At 37.4% G+C, this 18589-nt stretch overlaps 1 protein-coding gene across 17 annotated transcripts in view; it reads left to right on the plus strand.

Annotated features, from left to right (window-relative positions):
- Nucleotides 1–18589, plus strand: part of RNF111 (ring finger protein 111) — a 210216-nt gene that overhangs the window by 76095 nt on the left and 115532 nt on the right. For 4 of the 17 annotated variants that reach the window (XM_077128043.1, XM_077128045.1, XM_077128046.1 and 1 more), the window contains exon 1: nt 3352–3453. The exons of 4 other annotated variants lie outside the window; for them this stretch is intronic. In XM_077128043.1, the coding sequence (XP_076984158.1) occupies nt 3386–3453 (68 nt within the window). In that variant the 5' untranslated portion in view covers nt 3352–3385. Of the gene's footprint in view, nt 1–2769; nt 3257–3349; nt 3454–6018; nt 6124–18589 lie in introns of those variants that run through there. 9 more of the 17 variants (XM_077128047.1, XM_077128048.1, XM_077128049.1 and 6 more) reach the window with 7 other exon arrangements.

Here is an 18589-nt window from a genome sequence, read left to right on the forward strand (position 1 = left end):
TCCATTGAATGTATATATTACACTTTTAAAATATACTATTCATGATTAGATGAATTATTATTCATCTGTTGTAGGACACAGATTTTTTTGGAAATTGTGAATAATGCTGCTATCAACATCAGAGTGCAAATATTTACTCAAGTCCTTGCTTTCAATTCTTTTGTGGTATATACCTATAAGTGGGATTACCAGGCCATATGGTAGTACTGTTTTTAACAATCTGAGGAACTGCAAACTGTTTTTCACAGTGACTGCACTTTATATTCCCACTAACAGTGTATGAGTGTTCCTATTTCATGGGGGAGGGTTTTGAGGAATGGATAAGAGTTTGCTAGGCAGATAAAGCAGGTGGGGGATGAAGAGGAATGGGGTAGAGTGCTTTGATGCAGAAAGAACGGTCAGTACAAAGGCAGCGGGAAATGAAACAGTACATTTTTTCTAAGATCTACAGGAAGTCTGAAAAGTCTGCTCAAGTATAAGTAAGGGCAGGAGTGTAGGCTGGTGACAGCGGTGATGTGAAATGGCAGTGAGATTTTAGATTTTGAATACTTTATTTGGCAAGCTATTTAGGACTGTATTCTAAAGAAGACAGAGGGTTCCTGAAGGATTTTAAGCAAATTAGTGTCTTGATCAGTTTTTCCAACATTTTGACAATGGTCTGTAGTTCATTTGGTGATAATGGAAGGAGCAGAAACAGAGAAATCAGGAAAATATTGTGTCCATTTCAGATTAGCGATATCTCTGACCCCTACAATTAGCTATTATATCTCTAAATACAACTTTTTGGCACCTGTTCTCTCATAGTCTTACTGTGTTTCTACTCTGGGTTTCCTGCCCTTGATTTGTTGCCCATATACTTACTGTCTTCCCTGTCTTCATCTGACCACTCAGCCATTTCCAAACGTGAAATCTTAGCAGATGGCCTTACCTCATGTTTCATAGAGAAAATCAAGGTCAATCTATCCGAAAGCCCTCAATTTGCCCCCCAAAACTAAACTGTCTCAGTGGAAGGGGTGGCCCTTCCATTCATGGCTAATTCTTCCACCTGAGCTTTGAATCCCGTTTCTCTGCCTCTATAGGGATTTTTCTCCTTTGAGCATTCCTTTATTTCTATTATCTTTCACCTCTCTTTTCTACTGGCTCTTTCCCTTAAGCAGGCCAATAGGATTCAAATCGTGCCTCTCTGACTCCATATTCTGTTAGATGTGTCTGTCTTTATTCTTCCATTTACTATCAATTTCATGAAAAGATACTTGTCTCTGTCTAACTTCATTGCTCAATCTTTTCTAAACCATTAAGATTTCTCAATCTGGTTACTACTGACATTTTGGACCAGATGATAATTTGTTTTGGGGGGCTGCCCTGTGAATTACAGAATGCATAGCAGCATCCCTAGCCTCTACCCACTAGATGTTAGTTGCATTCCCCTCAATCTCCCCTGGTTGTGACAAACAGAAAATGTCCAACATTGCCAAATGATGTGGGGGTGGGGTGGATGGGAGTGGAGAGTGGTGAGCAAGGATTGTTCCCAGTTGAGAACCACTGATTTAACCCAGCATATCCAAAATATTATTTCAACATGTACTCATTATAAGAAATTAGTGGGATATTTTACAGTCTTCTAAAAATAATCTACTTTACATCGTGGAATTGGATGTAAAATTTCCACTTACAGCACTTTTCAGTTTGTACTAGATCAATTTTAAGAGTTCAACAGCCATATTAGAGAGTGCAGGTCTAAAGCTTTAGATGAAAGATTAGGGCTGTACATATGGGTTGGAGAAATCATGAGGCATTAACAGTTAAAACCATGTTTTAGTTCAGACAACTAAACTAAATAGTTGTATTTAGACAAAAATGTGTATTTTTGTTCACATTTGAAAAAATTTTCAAAGTTCAGACAAAAATGTGTATTTAGAGTGAGAAAATAAGAGGATTAAGGAAGAATCCTAGTCCATTGCTCTTCTAGTTTCCCTACACATCTGCTGCCCCCCCCTTTTTTAAAGATATCTTCACTGAGCAATATGGACAACATGAGTGAACAAAGGAAAGGGTATTGAGAAAGATGAGTTGATGGCAAAGGAATTAATGTTTATTGAACATTTAACTGGTAAGTAATATTAGGGACATTAATTAAACTGTCTCATTTAATCTCACACGAACCCTTTGAGGTAAATAATGCTATCCCAATTTATAACGAAGGAAACTAAGATTTACAAATATTTAATAAACCAAACAGCTGTTAAGTGGCATCATTGAAATTTGAAGGGGAAGTCTGTCTGATTGACTCTAAGTTGGTGCTCTTTCCCTACATCCTCCAAGTGCACATAATGAAGCATGTGCTATCTATTCATTTTATAAGATAATTAAATAAAAAGGCTTATGTGATTGTACAGCTACAGCCAGGTTCCCAGGACGTTTATTACCACTGTTAATCTGATTCCGGAAACAAATTCGCCTTAATAATTCGCACAGTGAGGTGCTGTGCGTGGTCTTTATGCCATTAGCGCGGATGATTTGGATATCACGGGTCGTGAAAGACACCAAACCATGCTGTTTTTAAGTGTACCGTAGGTATAGTCAATAATTTTGTGGCTAGTCCAATTTTTAGTTACAAAAGATTTATCAAAGAGGTAGTAAAAAATTTACCTAGGTATTGAACACACAATCACCAAGGAAAATAAAATAATGAGCTTTGTGACACGTTCGGTTTCGCCAACAGACTGGTAAAGTGATTACAAAGGGGGAGGGGCGGGGCAAGGGGGCGGGACAGTGGGAAACAAGAATCTGAGCAAGCGCAGAAACAAGCGCTATTAATGGAGCCGTGAAGGCTATTGCGCTCTCACTTTCCGAACTGTCGTAAAGGACCCAAGTGTCGTTCTCGTTCTGTAGAGGAGGGATTGGTTAGGCGGCGGCGGCAGCGGTAGTGGAGCAGCAGCAGTGGCGGCGATGGTATCGAGGTCCTCGATTTGCGCAGCATAGAAACGCCCGCATCTTTGGAGAAGGAGTTTCTCTGGGGCGAAATCAGGCATTCTAAACCCAAGCCGGGTTGACTGGGCCGAGCCCAGGCATTGCCGGTCTTACAGTTTTGGTGGCGGTGACAGACGCTGCTCTTGGCTACAGGGGCCTATTTAGGCCGAGATCTGAGTCGCGGATCGCTAGCTCTCGACGCATTCCCTTCCCCCCTCACATCTCCTGTCTTCTTTCCTGGGCCAGTGATTCCCGGACCCTGGGAAGAGGGTGGCTAATGACTAAGGTGAGGGGCCGGGGGGAGGGGATCGATTGGAGGCCGCGCGTGCGCGCATCGGGGGAGGGGCTGCCCAGGAGGCGAGAAAGAGGAAGGGCTGCGGCTGGGGTCGGCGACCGGCGGGTTGTTGCCCGCGGGATGGTGGCCTGGGGTCTGAGTTTGGATTCGGGCAAAGCGTATGTGTACAGACACACCCACACCCCAGAGTAAGGGAGTATGGATGAGGGGATTTCTTTCCTTTTTTGACTCTCCCTAGTCTTATGATGGGGGCTCTTGACTGAGGCGTGAGAGTACAATTTGACAATGGAGTGATGAAGGTAACCTGGACTGAGGGAGTTGGAGGGCGCTAGGTCAACCCTGCCGATTAGGGAGTTGCCTTCTTGTGAGATCAAGGAAACATAGTCCGTGGAACAGCCGAAATACAGACGCGTCAGATATTTGTGTGGAGTTGACTTGTAGATCATTAAAAAAGAAGCTTGATTTTTTTTATTATTGCCCTTAGATAATTTACCAGAGTCAGTAGCTGTGCTATAGTGGACATACCTATTCTGTATTGCAGGATGAGAGATTTTCCCACAATAGTTTTAAAATAGGTTTTGGTAGATTTTTGCAGATGCTTCTTAAAGCAAGGGTAATTTTTAACGTTTAAAAAATACCAGGAAGTATAGGGTGTTCATTTATTTTGTTGGTGTTTGTAGTATGGGGTGACTCCACTGCACTGTTGTAAGCTTTCCTGTTTCTTGGTTTACGTGCACTATGAATTTAGAACTCTTGAGTGATAAGATACAAGCTGACATAGGCTTCGTTTTATATGAGTTCTTACTGCTTTTCAACCTGACTTCAAAGTTTATTTCGCTTGATATTTTATACTTTTCTTGTTTTACGGGCCTCTTCAACCAAAAAGTACAGGATGGGGAAAAGATAAGCCTAATGTTGCCTTACCTTATCTTAGCCTTTGCCATTTTTGTCTTTTATGTCATTGCATTCATATGCTAGAATGTGATTTTGATGTTACCTAGAAGCTCTACAATACGGGTTTTACCTGGCTTAATTAGAGATGAAGATCTACGTTTCTATAGTTTACAATCCTTACTAAAAATTTTCATGTCAACATAAAACATGTTGTTTTTCATACTAAATAGTAGTCTTTGTCTACGTTTGTGGGACAAACCAGATGGGATAGGAAGAAAGCAACCCCTTTACCCTGAAAAGAGTCTTGAATAGGATTTTTTTTTTTTTTTTTTTTACAAAGCCTTTATTTGGTTCCTAACACTGTCTTGCCATTTAACCTTGGACAAATGACTTTATCATCTCTGCTTGGTCATTTTTTTGTTTGCCGCTTAATATTTGTAGTAGTATTCTAAGAATTGGTGAGGGATGTTTTTCAATTGGCTTGAACAATATTGTTGGTAAATTTTAAGAGTAGAGTTTCTGTCTTAGGTAGATCCTTTTTCTTCTGTTACCTTTTCCCTTTTGTTTGGTGTTTTTTGGCCACATAATTCTTTCACTAAAAACTGTTAGATCTTGGAGAAAGGTATTATCCAAATAATATGTTTTGATGAAAAATTTATTATGTAGAGGTTATAACTTGAAATTTCTAGATTTGGTGACTTTCACTTTGGTAGTAAGTCTATTCTCAATTTTTCCGCCTGATTGGGAAATAGCTATACTCATATTTAAAACAAGAGAACAGCAATTTAACATCTAAAGCTAAGAAATTTTTAGTGAATGCGCTTAAATAGAATTATTTTCATTTTTACTCACATTTTAACATGTGGAATGAAAAATTTATTGAATTGAACCAAATTTTACTTAAGGCATAATAATATGTGCCCTTACTTTGATTAAGGACTAAGTAATCAAAGATTACTATGGACTAAGACTTCGAATAGGAAAAAAAAAAATGACAGTCCTAAAAATAATAACAATTAAAATACATTATAATGACGTCACTATTCTCAGAGGACAGTGTCTTATGAAAGAATATAGGACGAGAGACAGTAGATCAGGATTTTTACATCTGGTTTTGCTATCCATTAGACCTTTGACTGTTTTGCTAATCTTTGTTGGCTTCAGATCACTCTCAATTGTTAAAAAGAGAAATTTGGGACAGATAATTCTGGTTTTCTCTAATCTCTTTATTAGATTTGTTTTAAGGTTAGGTGTTTTTGGTATATATTGTTGTATTCATCACAATCAAATCCCCAGAAGGAAATTCTATGCTCAGAGTATAAATTCCTTCATATTATGTATATATATCAGAAAAATACTTAGGATGAAGCCGTGTTTGTTGTTCCACATGAAACTACTGTCCTATTGCAGATACTACTCATGCTCTAACAGCCTTCATTAATAGGGTCCTCAAATATTACTCCTAGTAATGTTCTTTAATATCATCCTGAATGTTTTTTCTTTCAGAAACTTGTAATCATTGTTCAGTAAAAGTCCAGAATTGCATTTGGATGTTTTATACCTCTGTTCTTTGTCTTGTGCATCCTAGAGATTCTTGGTAACAACTGGCCCTGTTTTCCGCAGATGCTTGATATGTACCATTGCATGAGGAGTGAACTACATGTTTATAAACAAATTCTGAGCTGAACTTAATTTTTTTGGGGGGTGCATAGTCCGGGAATTGAACCCGGATCTCCTGCATGGAAGACAAGCATTCTACCATTGAACCACCCGTGCACCCTGAACTTAAATTTTAAGTAGAGGTACTACATTAGTATTTAGTCATTCAGTGTGTATTTATTGAATGTTTTATGTTTTAGGTAATGTTCTTGGTCTTTGGGATTCATCAGTGAAGGTAGCACTCTGCCTTCATGGAGCATGCCCTCTGTTGTGAGGAGACATAAACAGAATAAATTCAGGTAGTGGTAAGTGCCGGGAAGAAAATGAAACAGGATCTGATAGAGACTGGATCTACTATGGATTGTTTAGGGTGTGCCTTTTTTTTTCTTTTTAAACTTTTTTTATTGTATAATATAGCATACGTACAAAGCAAAAAAAGGAAAAAGCAATAGTTTTCAAAGCAGTCTTCAACAGGTAGTTATAGGACAGATCCCAGAGTTTGTCATGGTCCACCATACCATCATCTCAGATTTTTCCTTCTAGCTGCTCCAGAACATAGGAGGCTAGAAGAAATAAATACTTTATTATCACAATCTACTTTTTTTTCTTTTTCGTGAAAAATAGCATGTACAAAAAACCAATAAATTTCAAAGCACAGCAGAACAATTAGTTATAGAACAGATTTCAGAGTTTGATATGGGTTACAGTTCCACAATTTTAAGTTTTTACTTCTAGCTGCTCTAAGATACTGAAGACTAAAAGAAAAATCAATTTAGTGATTCAGCAGTCTTATTCATTTGTTAAACTGTACCTTCTCTGTATAACTCCACCGTCACCTACGATCTTTCCATCCCCCTCTCAAGGAGTATTTGAACTGTGGCCATTCTAACTTTTTCATGTTGGAAGGCACTGTTAATAATTACGGGGTAGAGAGATGGAACTATCTGATGTTCTGGAGAGGCTGGGCCCTCTAGGTTTCAGGACTTACCTGGTCCAGGGAGGTTTTAGGTTTCTGGAAAGTTATCTAGCACGCGGAACCCTTGTAGAATCTTACATCTTGCCCTAGGTGTTCTTTAGGGTTGGCTGGAATGGTCCTGGTTGGGAGTTGGCAAGTTATGATAGGTAGCAGGGTCTAACTGAAGCTTGCAAAAGAGCAATCTTCAGAGTACCCTCTCATCTCTATTCGAACTCTCCCTGCCACTGATACTTAATTAGTTACACTTCTTTTCCCCCTTTTGATCAGGACGGAATTGTTGATCCCATGGTGCCAGGTCTGGATTCATCCCTGGGAGTCATTTCCCACGTTGCCAGGGAGACTTTCACCCCTGGATGTCATGTCCCATGTAGGGGGAAGGGCAGTGATTTCACTTGCAGAGTTGGGCTTAGAGAGTGAGGCCATATATGAGCAACAAAAAAGGTGGAGGGCATGTTTTTAAAGATAATATTTGGTCTGAAATCTCAGTGATTAGAAAGAGCCAACAATAGTGACAGTCTGGAGGAAGTGTGCTGCAGACATATGGAACAGAAAATGCATTATATTGGGTTTGATCCTGGGGAATCTATGGTGTAAGTTAATTGTTCTGTTTATCTTTTAGGCTTTTCTGTAATTGATGATATATGATATAAGAAAAAAATATTTAAAAATTTTTACATGTAGAAACCAGATATAATGTGTAGGCCTTGTTTAAGTCCTGATTCAAAGAAACCAACTGTAGAATGTCAGTTGGGGAAAATTTGAATGTGTATTGGATGATATCAAGTAATTTTGTTAGTTTTGTTAAGGTTGGTAATGGCATTATGTTATATAAGGAAATTTCCAGATTTTTTTAGAGATGGAGACTGAGGAATGAAAAAGAAAAATGATAAGATATTTGGCATTTGTTTAAAAATACTTTAGCACACCAAAAAAAGGTGCTGGGGAGATGAGCTTGACAAAACAAGTGTGGCACAATCGTAGTACTGTTCTCAGCTTTTGTGAGATTTGAGAATGTTCGTATTTAAAATTTATTTAGAATCATTTGTAGGAGTTCCACATTTGGGTGTTTTTCCACCACCCCCTTTTCCCCTTTGCCTCTCACTTTGATAAAATACATTATTTCATTCCTCTTCCTAAACATTCAGCATTCATTCACCGAATATGAGTGTTTATTATATTTCAGGCATGATGTTAGTGCCGAGTTACAGCAAAGAGCAGAACCTTAAGACCTGCCTATGAGAGGCTAATAGTTTACTAGATGAAGGAGAGTTCCTCAGTGTGGATTCTGTTAACAATCAAATCATAGATTTTGACTGATCTTTTTGTGTTTTCCTGAGAAATGTACAGAATCAGCAACTTAGTGTTTATGTGGTAGATGGTTAAAAAATACTTTTTAATTCTAGAGAATGAAAAGTTGAATTCTATGTGCCAGCCTGAGTCACATTTTTAAAATTCATATCTGCTGTAGGACATCAGAATAAATCACTTGTTTTCATTACCTTTTGACATCCCAGTTTATTTTTTATTTTTTTTAATTATTTTTTCACTTTTTTTCTTGAGAAATCTTCACACACATACATTCTACACATGGTGTACAGTGGCTCACAATATTATCACATAGTTGTGTATTCATCACCATGGTCATTTTTTATAACAGTTGTATCACTCCAGAAAAAGAAGTAAAAGGGAAAAACTCATATATACAATACACTTTACTCATCTCTCTCATTGACCACTAGTATTTCCATTTACCCAATTTATTTTTCCCTTTGTCCCCCGTATTATTTATCCGTATTTTTTACTCATCTATCTATGCCGTGGATATAAGGAGCATCAGGCACAAGGTTTTCACAGTCACACAGTCATTGTAAACATATCTTTTCATAGTCATCTTCAAGAATCAAGTCTGCTGGAACATAGATCAACAGTTTATAACCTTGTGCTTTGGGGTGCAATGACGTATATATGTCTGTTAGGTCTAATTCATTTATCAAGTTATTTAACTTCTCTATTTCCTTGTTGATCTTCTGTTTGGTTATTTGTAGAGGAGAGTGGTGTATTGAAGTCTCCCACCCACTATTATTGTTGAAACAACTATCATTCCCTTCAGTTTTGCCAGTGTCTGTCTCATGTACTTTGGGGCTCCTTGATTGGGAGCATAGACATTTATGATTGTTGTATCTTCTTGGTGATTGACCCTTTAATTAGTAAATAGTGTCCTTCTTTGTCTCTTATGATGTCTTTGCATTTAAAGTCTATTTTGTCAGATATTATTGTAGCTACTCCTGCTTTCTTTTAATTACAACTTGTGTGGAAAATCTTTTTCCATCCTTTCACTTTCAATCTATTTGTATCCTTGTGTCTGAGATGAGTCCCTTGTAAGCAGCATATAGCTGGATTATGTTTCTTAATCCGTTCTGCTAATCTGTATCTTTTAATTGATAAATTTAGTCCGTTAACATTCAAAGGCATTTCTTGATTCCACCATCTTTTTTATTTTATTTGTCAGATCTTTATATTCTTTTCCCTCTTTCTCTTTGTATTCTTTAAATTACCCTTAGTGGCACTCTTCAATTCTGTGCCCTCCTCCAGACCTCCCTCTCCTGTCTGTTTTTCAGCCGGTAGAACCTTTAAGTATTTTTTTTTTTTTTTACATGGGCAGGCACCGGGAATCAAACCTGGGTCCTCCGGCATGGCAGGCAAGCACTCGCACTCTTACCTGCTGAGCCACCGTGGCCCGCCCTTACCTTTAAGTATTTCTTGTGGGGCCGGTCTCTTGTTGACAGATTCTTTCAGGACTTCTTTGCCTGTGAAAACTTTAATCTATCCTTCAGTTTTGAAGGACAGTTTGGCTGGGTACAGAATTCTGGACTAGAAGTCTTTTCTTTTTCAGGATCTTGGATATATCATATCACTGTCTTCTTGCCTCTAGGAAGCTAGTTGAGTAGTCTGAAGTCAGTCTTACTTGGTTTCCTTTATATGTAGTAGATTATTTTTCTCTTGCTGCTTTCAGGATTTTCTGCTTCTCTTCAGCATTTAACAAACTGGTTAGTATGTGCCTTGGGGAAGGCCTGTTTGAATTTATTCTGTATGGAGTTCCTTCTTTGACTTATATATTTATGTCCTTTATGAGGGTTGGGAAGTTTTCCCCCATTATATCCTCAGCTCTTCTTCCTAGCCCTTTACGCCTGTCTTCTCCTTCTGGGACACCAGTGATTCTTATATTTGTGCACTTTGTTTTGCCTATCATTTCCCTGAGCTCCCATTGAATTTTTTCCATTTTTTTTTTGCCATTTGCTATTTTGAGTCTTTGAAGTCAAGTATCCTGTCCTCTGTGTCACTTAGTCTTTCTTCTTTCTCTTCATATCTGGTGTTGTATGCCTCTAGTTTGTTTTTTATTTCATCACCAGAGTCTTTAATCTCCATGATTTTTGCTTTTTTCTATTTCAAGTTCCTCTTTTCCTCTTCTAGTGTCGTCTTAATCTTTTTCATGTCATTTGCTATCCCACTTATTTTATTAAGTAGAGTTGTGTGGACATCTTTGATTAGTTGTTCCAACATCTGTGTCTCTTGGCGTTTTAATTTGGTCATTAGGCAGGGCTATATCTGTCTGTATTGTAATATGCTTAGTGATCTGCTACCTTTGTGGCATGTAAATATCTTGATTGATTTACTTCGGGAGTTGATTTCTTTCAGTAGTCTAAGGCCTTGTATTTGCAGGATGGTTGTACAGCAGGGAGCAGGGCACGGGGTGGAGCACTGAGTGTGGTGATTTGTCTCAGGGCAGATATAGGCACAGGTTGGGGATGTTACGCTGATGCTTGTGAAACGTGGGTACTCAGCGGCCAGGGAGGATGTAGCTATGCAGGTGCACCAGACTGGGGGGCGTAACCCTGGTATGCCGTGGTCTTAAGTACAGGGCCCTTTGTGTAGAGCTGTGGTAGCAGGTCAGCATTATGCCTTGGTGAATTGACGGCAGTTGTGATCTGCCTGCACAGGTCAGCACTTCCTCAGAGCTGGGAAATAAGGCTGAGAGCTGTCCACATGCGCGGTTCTTGGACTGCTGTAGGGTGTGGTTCCCAGAGCTGAATGACGTGATTGGGGGCCCGTGCGCATGCGTGGGCCTGGGAGTGCCATAAATGGGTGCTCTGAGCTCAGGGTGGGGTGTTGAGGTTGTGCAACACTATGGGTGGGGGACAGGCAGGGGTAACCTAGGTATGGAGGTTAGTGCATGCAGCCTTTATGTGGTGGCAATAGCCTGCAAGGAACAGGGAAGGGGAGGTGGTGCTCAGGAGAGTTAGGTTGGGCTGCACTTGGGGTAGGGGTTTGGGGCAGGTATGTGCACTGGGGGCTGATAGGGTGGGGGTGCCTAGAGCACGGGGAATGGGACCAATGACGGGGTTTGGGTGTGTGAGACTTGGGGTGAGTTGCCGGTCGCCAGGCTGCACTGGTGAGGGTAGCTTGCCCAAGGGATGCAGCCTGGCTTTCTAGTCCTACTTTCCCATCCATACACTCCTGCAGGCTCTGTGGCTCCGCACCTCTGTGCCAGGCTCCAGCTTTCTGCCTGTCAGTTACTTGCCCTCTGCAACCTGGGCTGCTGCATGTGGTGCAGAAGGCTCTCCCAGGTCAGCTGCACTCCCAAATTGCCACCTCAGTCACCCTCCTGTCCCTTCTCTAACTTTTTGGTGGAGCAAGGCTAATCTCAAGCTGTTCTAATCAGCCATCTTCACGAAAGTCCCCAGTTTATTTTTATTTAAGCTTTTTAATAGAAGTAATTCAGAATTTACAGAGTAGTTTAAATATATAGTACAGAAAACTCTTGAATAGTCTTTATTCAGAATCACCAGATTTTATCACAGTGGCTTTTGCATTCTCTTTTCTGAATCATTTGAGAATAGATCGCAAACATGCCTATTTGTCTCTAAATATTCACTGTGTATTTTATTCTGGTGCATAATCATCTGCAGTCACCAAACTCAGGACGTTTAACTTTGATGCTATACCTTTATCTAATTTGTAGGCTGTATTCCAGTTTTGTCAATTTGTCCCAGTAGTAACATTTGTTTATTTGTAGCATTTTCCCCATCTTCAGCATAGATACAGTGTAGGATCACAAACTACATTTAGTTGTCCTGTCTCTTATCTCTTTTAATCTGGCACACAGTACCTTGGCCATTGTCTTTTCAGTTGCATTGATATTTTTGAATAATTCAGGCCATATGTTTTATAGTATATTCCACAATTTGCAGTTGTGTGATGTTTCTTCATAATTAAAATCAGATTATACCTCCTCAGCCAAGGATTTTTATCCTTTACAGGATATGATGTGGAGGCACATGATATCGGGCTGTCCCTTCATTGGTGTTAATTTTTGCTACCTGATCACAGGTTGTCTGGTGTCTCTGTTGTACATTTATTATTTTCTCCATGCAGCCAATAGACTTTTGGGATAACTGAGATAGTGCAAATATCTGTTCCTCATTAGACTTTTTTGTCTCCTTATCAGACTTTTCCCCCTGGATTTAACATCCACTGATGGATTCTTGCCTGAACCGATCCTTACTCTGATAGTTGAGAAATGGTTTGTTTTCTAACTCTCACACCCATGATCTAATCAGTAGGCATTCTTTTGAAAGGAAGATGCATCCCTTTATCTATTATACTCATGTACTTCCTGTTTATTCAGTGGGTTATAATCCATAACTGCTTTTATTTGTTTTGATGTTCAACTTGTATCTTTCTGACATTCCCTCATCAGTGTTTTGAGTGCTCTTTTTTTGGCACAGCAAGATGTTCCAGGCTTATCTTTTGTCCTCCCTGTCTTAGTCCTAGAACCAGCCATTTTTTAAGGATCCCAGATTTCCTTTAGTGGGGAATCCAATTTTCTTTCTTTTTATATACAATATAAAGTTTTCCATTTTGACCACTTTGAAGTATATGATTCAGTGGTAGTGAGTTCAATGAACATGGTTGGACTTACTTCCTAGTCCCAGTTTCCTTATCTGTTCTCTTGTGAGCACTCCATGCTTCTGCGTTAGGCTATTTGCACCAGCCAAATGGTCTCTGGTTCTCTATTTCTTAGTTAATATTGTGTATTAAGGGAGAACATAGGGTTGTATTTAAGTCTGCCAAAATATAGTCTCTCCCCTTTTATTAAACGAATACTAGGGAAAATTTTGTAAGTCTTTGAACTTTTGTGTCACTTTCATATGCTGAAAAGTATCCCAGGAAGTCATCCCAAGAATTCATCCCAAAATTTCCCCCTTTTCTTCCTAACAAAAATCATTCTAGACAAAGTGAAATTAAATGACATCTTTGAATATATGTATTGTCATTCAGAAGATCATATGTTGTTTTTCCATCTTTCAGGTAACTGTTTTTATGCATTTTTAGGTGTACTTCATTGAATATGTTGTTCATTCAGGGAACCTCTGCAATCGTAAATGGAGTAGTCAGGTTTCCTTTCTTCCCATTTCACATCTTTTTCTTTTACTCTTCCTTGAAAACAGTCCCTGGCACACTCTCCCTTCAGTATTATCAGATTAGCTTCCATTCCAGTTTCTTTTGGTGTTTACCTCTATCATAGTGCTTATACTATATTTTAATTGCCTACTGTTATGTTTTCCTAAGTGCTACACTATAAGTTTCTTTTAGACCAGGAGTACATCTTCATCATTTTTGTCTTTACAGTACTTGGAACAGTGTAGCACATTTAAGCTACTCAAAAAATGTTTATTCCATGGATGTCTGGATTTGACATATATTCCAGCTGAAGGTGATTTTTTATGGTCCAACATGAAAATAAGGTTGTCAAAATTGGGACCAAAGATTTCCTAGCTTATTTTATAAGAGTAAGTGACTAATTCTGATGTTTTGTCTTAATTTTCACTTAGGTAATTATAATTTTTAATTTCTAAGATACTGTAGCCTTAGTGGTTTGAAGTACTATTTAGTTCCTCTCCTTTCATAATAGAGTTCTTTTCCTTTCCTTTTTAGATCTGAAAAAAAAAATATGCACACATTTATTCACACTTGGGCATATTGGGCGTATGTATGCTTTGTGTACATATTGTCTATTAATGCATAATTGCTGAACATTTTTTTTTAATTTTTTATTAATTAAAAAAAAATTTGCAAGAAGCACAAACATTCCCAACACATACACTCAGCAATTCACAATATCATCACATAGTTGCATATTCATCATCATGATCATTTCCCACACATTTACATCAATTCAGAAAAAGCCATAAAAAGACAACAATAAAACAAAAACAGGAAAAAAAAATTTTACATACCATACCTCTTACCCCTCGCTTTCGTTGATCACTAGCATTTCAAACTAAATTTATTTTAACATTTGTTCCCCCTATTATTTATTTTTATTCCATATATTCTACTCATCTGTTGACAAGGTAGATAAAAGGAGCATCAGACACAAGGTTTTCACAATCACACAGTCAGATTGTGAAAGCTATATCATTATACAATCATCATCGAGAAACATGGCTACTGGAACACAGCTCTACATTTTCAGGCAGTTCCCTCCAGCCTCTCCATTACATCTTGAATAACAAGATGGTATCTACTTGATGCATAAAAATAACCTCCAGGATAACCTCTCGGCTCTGTTTGGAATCTCTCAGCCATTGACACTTTGTCTCATTTCCCTCTTCCCCCTTTTGGTCGAGAAGGTTTTCTCAATCCCTTGATGCTAAGTCTCAGCTCATTCTAGGGTTTTTCTCAATCCCTTGATGCTGAGTCTCCACTCATTCCAAGATCTCTGTTCCACGTTGCCAGGAAGGTCCACACCCCTGGGAGTCATGTCCCACGTAGAGAGGGGTAGGGTGATGAGACTGTTCGATGTGTTGGCTGGAGAGAGGGGCCACATCTGTATTGCTGAACATTTTAACCTAAGAAATACTATGTTAATTTTTCAAAATCCCTGTGATGATTTGGAAGGATGACATAGTAGAATTTCCCTATGGAGAGTCCCTGAATTATGATTTCCCAAGACATATAAATGCATGCTTTGCTATCCCAGTGGGGTGACTAGATGAATTTAGGCCTTTTCTTTTCCTATCTGAATCCCAGCTTCACATTCCCTCCTCCTGTTCTAATGGTCTTTTCATTTGTTTTTTGTGAATTTTATAGTGTCTTTGATATTTTCAACATTTTTGCTGATTTGATATTATTATACCGATTTTACAAAGGAAGAACCTCTCATAAGTTTGCCAGATAAATAGAGGACACCCAGTTAAATTTGAATTTCAACAAATAATTTTTTTAGTAGAGTATGTCTCAAGTAATGCAGATAGCTAGTTAGTAGTAGTAAACATTCAAACCTAGCATTGGACCACAGTCATAGACATTATACTCCAAAATGCCCAAATAAAAGAAATGAAACGGTCTAAATATGCCCTACAACTAATTGTGGAGCTGTGAACATTTTGAAATTTATAGCTTTTTTGTATATATGTTATTTTTCACAAAAATAGAAGGAAAAATGTTGATTGTGATGATAAAAAAGTATTTAAGCCTTCTAACCTCCTATTCTGGAGCACCAGAAAGAAAAAATGAGAGGATTGTAAGGTAGCCCATGAAAAGCTCTGTAATCTGTCCTGTAACCACGTATTGAAGAGTGCTTTGAAAATTATTGCTTTTTATATATGTTATACTACACAATAAAAATGTGAAAAGAAAATGATACAAAACTAAAAAACATTAAACATCCAGAGGAAATATAATGTGTTGATTAAGTTTTGTTGTAATAAAATCAACTCAGTTTAGTGAGGACAAGAGCAAAGAAAATCTTTTTTATTTGCATGTGTGTGTGTGTGTATATATATATATATATATTTATTTATTTATTTATTTATATATTTTTTTCAATTTTTCAGCTGACCCAGGTCGTCTTCATCCTTCTCTCTCTTTATAAATTTAACTCTTGTTTTTCAATCTGTTCCATTATATTTCTCTAATAGTATTATGTAAGATTTTTGGAGATGTCACTGGCAGTAGCGAGGGAATGGTCAGGTTGGAGAAGAAGGCAATCATCATAGTCACTCATCTGTCTCCTACCTTTCCTTGGGATTTGGGAAAATTTGTGTATAATAATTTTGTGCTCCTTCCCCTTTTTCATAAAAATAAACTTTTGATTTCACAATATTTTAGATGTATAGAAAGGTTACAGAGATAGTATAGAGAATTCCTGTGTACTTCCCACTCAGTGTCCCCTATTGTTACCATCTCACCTTACCATTGTATGTGTCACAAGTAAGGAACCAACATTGGCACATTGTTTCATGGTCATGTCTGTCTTTAGTTTCCTTTGATCTGACAATTTCTAAGTCTTTCATTGTTTTTCATGACTTTAGCAGTTTTATGAAGTACTGGACGGTTATTTTGTAGAATGTCTCTCAATTTGGGTTTTCCTGATGTTTTTCTCAGGTTTTGAGGTTATGGCTTTTGGGGAAGAATAGTAAAGTTGAAGTACCCTTCTTATTACATCATATTGAAGGTACACGGTATGGACTTGACTTACATTGATGATGTTAATCTTGCTCGCCTGGCCAGGGTAGTGTTTGCCAGATTTCTCCACTGTAATGTTACTACCCACTCCCATAATCTATTCTTTGTAAGCAAGGCAAGGTTTGTCTCTTTTCATTTATTTATTGAATTGTTTATATCAGTATGGACTCATGGATATTTATTTCATATTTTGAGTTATAATCCAATATTACATTATTTTGCCTCTAAAGTTGTTCCATCTGTTGTCATTTGGAGTTCTTTCACGTTGTCTGTAATTTCCCTTTGGACATTTGTTTTTTATTTTTATAAAAATATCTTTATTTAAGAAAATAAACAGGACACTCAGAACCACTGAAATGGTTATCTTATTTAGCTTAACCATATGAATATTTAAATAAAATATCCAAATAATCATTTTGTAAAACCTGTGTTTGCACAGTAAATTTTAAAAACCAATTTAAAATTAAGGCAACAAGAAAAAATATAAATTCAGATAGCAGAGTTTCTTAAATTCTAAATATTAAACTAACTTTAGTACCATTTGATCAGCTCTCAGAACTGTGAATGTTTTCAAAATATTGAGTGTAAAGTTATTTCCAACATCTATATTACTATAGTATGACCTATGAAAATATTAGTAAACATTTTCATGATTTTAGGAAACTATGAAGATGCAAATGTTTTTAATTCACATATGAAAATCTTTACTACCTAAAATGGATATCTTGTTAGCTTATCCTTAGACATATTTAAATTGAATATCTAAGTAATCATTATAAAGCCTGTTTGTACAATGTTTCATGAACCAATTTAAAATTAAATCAAGGAAGGAAAATCTGCAGATAAAGATATCAGAGTTTCTTAGATTCTGAATGTTAAACACTATATTAAATATATATTGATTAACTGTCAGAACTGTTTATTTTCTCAAAATGTCAAGTATAAAGTTATTCCAGATATCAACTTTTGTTTTTAAGCACTTCTTTACTTTTTGACACCACAGATGCTCCAGGCTCATTCTAATGAGCTGGAACATTTTTTCTGTTCCAGCTCTCTAAAATTGGCCATTTCTAGTAGGATTCTTGGCTCCTTTCATTGGAGAATGGCATTAGAAATCAGGATCTGAGCATTGGGTCCTCGTGTCCTTTTTACTTGACTCTTCAGTTCTGTGGAAAATGCCTAGAAAAGTCTGAATCTAAATATTTGGATGAATGGTGAAAGGGCTTTGACATTATGTATTTGTCTCACAATACAGCACGTATTTGTAACACAGCATAATATCTATGTGTTAACTTTGTCTTCCACCATGGAGTCATATAGAGGAAGCAGCTTTGAGAAAAAGCCCTTCTAGCTAAGTGTGTACCAAAAAAAAAAAAAAAAAAGGTTAGAAAGCTTCAGAAAGGAATGTATGCTTGTTTTAGGACTGGGCAAGTAGGGAAAACTTGTTTATTTCTGGAGCCTGAGGGGAAAAATGAACTTTCTTTGGGTACAAAAAGGATGTCATCAGGAAGCCTGAAATGGACGAAGAAATGTATTGCTAACTTCCTAGAGCCTGTTCCTCTCCATCAGAGATTATGCTTATAATATCAATTAATATTAATATAAGCATTACTTTACCATAATTCTTATTCCCATCCTTACCTCTCTTTCCCAGAATGCTTACTTTTTATCATGGAAGTCACTATAAGTGAATACCATCGAGTCAGGGAAGATGAAGGAAGGAAGGATTCTGTATCCAATCACTTTGGCTAGGGTTTGGGTTCAGTTATTGGAAATTTTAGTTTTAAATTTATTTCTTCCTTGAAACTTTATTAAACATTTTAGAAAATAATTGGGCCTGGATCTAGGAAATAATTTATTGCTGGATTTTTTTTTTGCAAAGCCTGATTTGAAATGGCAACTGCAACTCTAAACAGAGGTTTTGGTCAGAAGAGCAGGTATTTGTCCTTGCCACAACAGTGGAAGAGAGCCCCAGTGACATTCACAAGGTTTTGCTAACTTCTTGAACTCTTATCTTTTAGAAATTCTGTAGTTCACTTTTGTCCTCCTCCTTTTATTTAGCCTTAGATTTTAAGATTGTCACCTGTTAGGGACCAGAGTTCTTAAATACTACATCTGATCTTTTGTTTTCTTTATGAATTTCTCAAAGTGAAAAACAAATAAAGAATAAACATAAATAAAACATTATGGATAAGATCGAAGTCACACATTTTCCTTACTAATTTGCAAGAGCTCTTTGCATGTTAGGAGTATTGTCATGTTTT

This window comes from Tamandua tetradactyla, chromosome 14 (assembly GCF_023851605.1).
Source record: "Tamandua tetradactyla isolate mTamTet1 chromosome 14, mTamTet1.pri, whole genome shotgun sequence".
Taxonomy (NCBI): domain Eukaryota; kingdom Metazoa; phylum Chordata; class Mammalia; order Pilosa; family Myrmecophagidae; genus Tamandua; species Tamandua tetradactyla.